This window comes from Dendrobium catenatum, unplaced genomic scaffold (assembly GCF_001605985.2).
Source record: "Dendrobium catenatum unplaced genomic scaffold, ASM160598v2 fragScaff_scaffold_1448, whole genome shotgun sequence".
Classification (NCBI taxonomy): domain Eukaryota; kingdom Viridiplantae; phylum Streptophyta; class Magnoliopsida; order Asparagales; family Orchidaceae; genus Dendrobium; species Dendrobium catenatum.
In genome coordinates, this window is record NW_021319910.1 from 375,351 (window position 1) to 382,078 (window position 6,728).

At 37.3% G+C, this 6,728-nt stretch overlaps 1 protein-coding gene across 1 annotated transcript; it reads left to right on the plus strand.

The window, feature by feature from the left end:
* Positions 1 to 3,286: 3,286 nt before the first annotated feature.
* Positions 3,287 to 6,470, plus strand: LOC110107126 (putative disease resistance protein RGA3). The gene has a single exon (XM_028700100.1). The coding sequence runs from the start codon at positions 3,388 to 3,390 to the stop codon at positions 6,118 to 6,120; it is 2,733 nt and encodes a 910-aa protein (XP_028555933.1). The 5' UTR covers positions 3,287 to 3,387; the 3' UTR covers positions 6,121 to 6,470.
* The last annotated feature ends 258 nt before the right edge of the window (positions 6,471 to 6,728 follow it).

The window sequence follows — 6,728 nt, forward strand, 5'->3', positions numbered from 1 at the left end:
TTCATTAATATGAACTTTTCTCTCATATATTTTATATAAATCAAAAGTTTCAAGCAATATGTTTTATATTAGTGATTTCTTCTATTTTATATTAATACTTGCCATTATAATGTTATATTATTACTTTAAAACCCCATTTGAACCCTGTTCAAATCTCAGGCAAATAAAATTCTAAGTCATATTTGAACTCTGTGCGACACATGTTCAAGCACTATATTCGAGTCATTTTCAATCAAGAATAATGCAACATATTGTAAAATAGCAAAGTATAATTAAGACATCTCCAACTGAATGTCATTTGCCCGTCTGCAGGTCTGACGAGCGTCCACCCGAACAACAAATGGCAATACATTTTTACATTTTAATTTGGCTGTGAAAAATGCAATGTCAATATTGGCATCACACTATTGAGAAATCCGAGGTTGTGAAAACTGGATTTGACAACAAACTGAAAAATGAGAGGTTCATGATTTGATGGTTCAACTTAGTGTTGGATGTATTGTGGGGGCACTGGGGGCATGTGTCCCCACAACCCCACTAAGTCAGGCACTTTAGTTAGTTTGGTAATATGTTATTTTATTAATATCATTTATTTATTCATTAATTACAGAATAAACCAAATAATATTTTTTTTGCTTTTTTCATCCCTAATGTATTAAATATCCCATTGTTTCTCCAAAACTATCCCGCTGCCTCTGTATCCCGTCCCACTATCCTCTCATCTCACACGCTAATAAGCGGAGGCGGAAGAGACTAGTCACTAGAGAGAAGCCCGACCGAACGCTAGTCGCTCTCTTCGTGCTCAAAGGCCAAACATCGCCCAGTCGCCCAGTCGCCCAGTCGCCCAACCGTCGGTTGGCAGTCACGCACAGTTCAGTTGCCCTCTTCATGCACGACAATCCAAGTTCCTGTTATTCCGTAAGAATCCTGAAACTTATTACCTAACTATTAGCCTAGTCTTCAAGTTATTTATCTTTACTTTTGAGTTTCGGGATTTGTGTTAAATTTTTCGGATTTAATTGGAAATCAAAAGTTTCAGATCACATTATCTTAAGATAATTGTTTTTCTAAGCCTGACATAGCTTTACAGAAATTTAGATCTTCTAGGCACCAACAAAATACTTGTTTCAAATGAAAGCACAAATCAAAAAATCTGTTTAAAGAAGAAAATTATTTCTTTTAGATCATGAGTTGAAGTCACATATTTTATGATTTATTGTTTACATATAAAAATATAAAGATATTAAAGTTATAAATAGCAAAAATTTAAAGGATTTATATAGAATTAAACCTTCTTCTAAATAATTTGCATCGTTTATGATTATTGTTAATTTTTAAAAGATAAACTGACTAATTATTTAGGGACAACTAAAAGTATCCTCTAAAAGCTTACCTAATACCTACAATAATTTAATTATTAGCTATGAATGCTCATAACATAAATGATGAAATTCGTTAAATATATCATTTTATTATGTTTTTGATGTAATCATGTAATGCATATTTTACTCTATAGCAATGTAAGTAGTGCTCAATTAGAGCAAATTTTACTCTATATGTAGTGCAGATTTAACACATCTATATGTATTAAATGTTTTTAAAATTTTCAATTTAAACAATAGGTCTTTCTTTAGTGCTACATCTCTTTAAAATATTTTTGTTGAAGCCTAATTTTTCAATTTGAGGCATGAAGCATGTTGTGAAAGATGAATGTTATTATGGTCAAATTATTAATATTACTTTCTTTTAATTTAGCATGGATAGATATTTCAAAAGAAAAATTGAAGGAGATGATCACAAAACGTTATGTGAAGAAACCAATACACAAATCAAATAATGCAGTGTAGAAATAAATTTTGCTGATATCCCTGCCGATCCTGGATTGAGAAAATAAAATATTGGATTATCATTCTAATGAGAGGGATTGTATTAGGAGATATTAGTATGCTTATTGTGAACTAGCACTACCCATAGGAGACATTAACATACATTGTTATAGATATGCAACTTCAATAGCTCAATAATAAGTTTGATAAAATTAATACAAAATGACTAATGTGTGTCGCATGTTTGAATCAATCTTAGTCATTTTCAACTTTTGATAAAGAATGATAACTACGCCTAGCAAAATTTTATCCGTCAGATTTTTTAGAAATGGATCTCATCATACTAGACAATTAAATTAAAAATTTTATTGTTGATATGAGATCGAGCGACACATTTAAGAATTTAAAAGGACTTGGAGAACTTGCTTAGAAAATAGTGGAGATTCGAAAAAATGATATTTATCCTTTGGTATTTTTACTTATAAAGCTTGCTTTGATATTGCCAATTGCTACAACAACAATTGAACAGGCATTTTCTGCAATGAATATTATAAAAAATTGTTTACACAATCGTATGAGAGACTCCTGAATGAATGATTGTTTACTTACTTATATGAAAAAAGATATATCCAATAATATCGACAATGAATTGATTGTACAACGATTTTAAAAAATGAAGACTCAGCTGGAGAAATTATAGATGATATGTAAGTTTTTTGTTTTATTATATATATTCTATCTTTCTATAATGAATCTAACGATTAATTTTTTTTTAACCACCAATGCCGGTCCCAAGTCCGGATGAAAAAGGTTCAGAGTTTTTAAATTAATTTAAATTTTTGTGCCCCCACATGAATAAAATTCTGGCTCCGCCCCTGGTTCAACTAGGATCGGATCGGAAGTCACGACGGAAGTTAGCTTGCTCGCAAACTCGTAAATCCCATAGTTAGTAAATTCAAATTCACCGAACCGAGGAATGTACTGGGATTTATATAGCTCTAAAAAACCGTTTGGTATCGGATTTATGTCGTAGGATTTATCGTAAATCCAACATAAATCCGACACCAAACAACTCCTAAGAGATTTAGTCAAAGAAGCGTCCGAAATCCGAGAAAGATGGTTACCTAGGCAAGGAGCGAGCTCCGATCGTTACTTCTGATCCAACAGAAAGATCATGGTCCAACTTTAGTGAAGGAGACAAAGAAGCTTTTGGCGAAACAACCAGCCAGTTTTCCTCGTCGAACTTTTGTGAAGCAAATGCCGCCGAAGGAGGCAAAAAACCTTTAGCGACTTGTTCAAAACTCTACCTGCGAACTACGAAGAATTGATTGAGAAGAGCAAGCAAATCCTAAACGGGCTTCTAATTATATTTAAATAATTAATACTGTAATTAATAGCGTAAAGTAATTAATGCTTATTAATAAATAAGGCGCAGTATTATTCCTAAGCAGTAACCTGCCTTTTTTTTAGTTCCCTTGAAAAAGGTTGAGCGCAGAATCTGGAAGAAATACCCGATCGAATTAAACTTCTTGCCCTTGGTCAGTTTCGTCTTCCGTCGGCCATGGCGGATAGGATTATCGCAGTCATCGTCTCAAAGATAATCGATGCCTTGATTTATACTTTCAACAACATCCAGTCCGAGAACGCCCGTGCCGCTTCCGTGGAGAAAGATATCGATGAGCTCAGTTCAAGAGCGGAGATGGTCCGAGCCATACTTTGTGACGCCGATCGTCGCGGTTCGTCGTCCAACGCCGTTGAAGATAACGAAAAGATCCTTCTTTGGCTAAGAGACCAGGAGCTCCTTGTCGTCGACGTAGAGGATCTACGCGAGGAGTTCAAAACCCTAGCCGTCCTCGCCTCATCCGATCTCGAGAACAACCGCAAGCGCAAGCGCAGTTGGAATCCTTTGTTGGCTTTGCAACGGCCAGACCTCCGTGATTCTCGGGCAATGGTGCAGAGAATTGACGAGATTAGGAAGAACTTCGATGCGATCCGTCGGGACCGGCAATACCTCGAGCTGGATATTGGGGAAAATTGGCGTGTTCGAGCGAGAAAGCACCGACCTTCTTCGATAACTGGATTTATTCGTAATGAGCAGATTGTATACGGCAGAGACACCGAAAGGGAAGAGATCATCCGTCTGCTGATCTGCAGTGGCGGTGATGGTGTTCCTGTAATTTCCATTGTTGGGATTGGTGGTATCGGGAAGACGACTCTTGCCCAGGCCATCTTCCGAAATCCACGGGTGGAGAGCTATTTCGATCTTAAGATTTGGGTTTGTTTGGGCCTAGGAGTTGATGCTGCAGGTGTTATGACGGAGATAATCAGAGCTGTGACAAGGAAAAATGTCAATATCTCGAATTTTGATCTTATGCAAAGCCGACTTAGGGATATATTGCTGGGGAAGAGGTTCCTTCTGGTTCTTGATGATGTATGGAATGAAGAATTGTTCTTCTGGGATAATTTGCTTGCACCATTGCACTGTGGGGCACTAGGAAGCAAAGTGCTGGTAACAACTAGGAGTGAAACAGTCTCAAGAATGATGAGAGCACTTCGTCGGTTTTGGTTAGATGCTCTTAAGGATGAAGAATGCTGGTTGCTATTTCGAGATCAAGCATTAAGGCATTTGACTTCATCTGATATGGAGAAATTGGAGGATATTGGAAGGCAGATGGTAAGGAGATGCCAGGGCTCTCCATTTGCTTTGAAGAAAGTGGCTGGCGTATTACATCCTGCAACCAGTGAAGATGAGTTGAGAATTGCTCTAAATGCTTTAAAAGACATAGAGAAGGACGAATTCAAGATCTTATCAGCCTTAATTGTAAGCTATGAGCATCTTCCTCTGCATCTTAAGCACTGTTTTGCTTACTGTTCAATATTTCCTCATGGTTATGAGTTTGATAGGGATAGGTTAGTCTTGCAATGGATTGCTGTTGGATTCATCCAAGCAGATGGGAGAAGACGGGTCGAGGATATTGGTTATGGTTACTTCAATGATCTGATGTGGAGTCTATTCTTTGATGCATTAGGTGGCTATGGAAAAGATGAAAACATTTACAAAATTCCAGGCGCAATTCATGATCTTGCAAGTTATGTTTCTAGGCATAAATGTTTGAGAGTGGATTTTCATGGTGTTCTGCATGGGGAATTTGAGAAGGCTCTCTATGCATCTTTAAACCAGCACAACATGGAGCCCAAGACATTAGAAAAGGTTTACAAAAATTCTAGACTACGTGCACTCGTAATACATGGTGAAGATAGGGTGGCCTTGGAGCAAGTTCCATGTGATCTTTTTAAAAAATTGAAATGTTTAAGGGTGTTGAATTTGAGCAGTACAGAATTGAAGGAGTTGCCTGACTCAGTTTGTGATTTGATCCATCTGAAGTATCTTGACCTTTCCAACACCCAGCTAAAAATACTGCCGGATACCATGTGCAAGCTCTATAATTTACAGACTTTGGAACTGAGTGAGTGCTATAAGCTTCTAGAGTTACCAAAAGAATTCTGCAACTTGGTTAATCTAAGACATCTTGGTCTTCAACTTGATTGGGAATTTATGGGCAGAAGGGTTGATTTGATATCCATGCCACCAGGACTTGGGAGATTGAAATCCCTTCAAACATTATCTAGGTTTGTGGTGTCATCAGACATTGGATGCTCAATTGGAGAGTTAAAAAACTTGAACCTCCATGGAGATCTTCGCATCTCTAAACTTGAAAAGGTTATTAATTTAAGGCATGCTGAGGAGGCTGATTTGAAGTCCAAGCAATACATCGATAGGTTGATATTGCAGTGGAGCTGTGATTCTGGTTTTAATGAACAATATAGTCTAGGATATCAGGAAAATGTATTGGAACATCTGTGTCCTCATCCTAAACTAAAAAGTTTATGGATTGAGAATTATGATGGAAGAAAGCTTCCAGATTGGTTAGATAATCCTTCCCTCTGTAGACTACAAAATTTGAGACTCTCTAATTGCAGGGGTTGTGAACATCTTCCACGACTTGGGCTTCTTCCTGCACTTAAGAATCTCCACTTAGAAGCAATACATAGAGTGAAGAATATGGGTGATTTTGTTGCATTTCCTTTGCTAGAAGTTTTTACTTTACAGGATATGCCCAGTATGGAGAGGTTATTTGAAACAGCAAATTGCACAATTCCTCGCCTGAGTGAACTTTTCATTTCCAATTGCCCTAATCTACTAGAACTCCCTCCAGCTATTATTAATTCACTGCCTAAATTGGAGATTAGGAATTGTCCACGGTTATCGAATCATTATAGGGTTGATCCATAACTGATAGACCGGTCCCTCCTGGACTGGTTAGGGAGTTATGGGAGTGAACATGTGGAAGTTTTGCTTGGAAGTCTTCCGCGCCCTTTGGGGTGGGGCCCGTGAGGGAGTTTTCAAAGGGGGAGATGGGGGTGATTAGGAGGGAAAAGGAGGGCTGTTTTGGCATTGACTAGGTTTGCATGCTTTAAGTAGGTTTTTTGTGCGAGGGTTTAGTTTTTTTATGTTTTGAGTTTGTTAAAGTCAGAAGTTAGTTTGTGAGAGCCGGATCTTCCTCTCCAATTGAAGATCCAACTGTATCTTGTTGTTTTCTTTCCTAAATATTGTTATGAAAAGTTTCGTGGTATGTTCTTCTTCCCCAAATTCTTTTTGCGGTTAGCTAATCTGGTAGAAATTGCATCTACTTCCTACAAAGTTGGTATGATCTTCCTCTCTAATTGAAGATCTTAATGTATCTTCCTTTTTTTTCTTTCCTAGGTATTGTTATAAAAAGTTTTGTGGTATGTTCTTCTTCCTCAAATCCTTCTTGAGTTTCTCTGATTTGGTAGAAATTGCATATACTTCCTATCAAGTTGGTATCGGAGCGGTGTGATAGGTTGAAATTTAAGTCCTCG

Excerpts from the sequence above, each read along its gene's own strand:
- LOC110107126 (XM_028700100.1), top strand. The coding sequence starts at position 3,388 with ATGGCGGATAGGATTATCGCAGTCATCGTCTCAAAGATAATCGATGCC.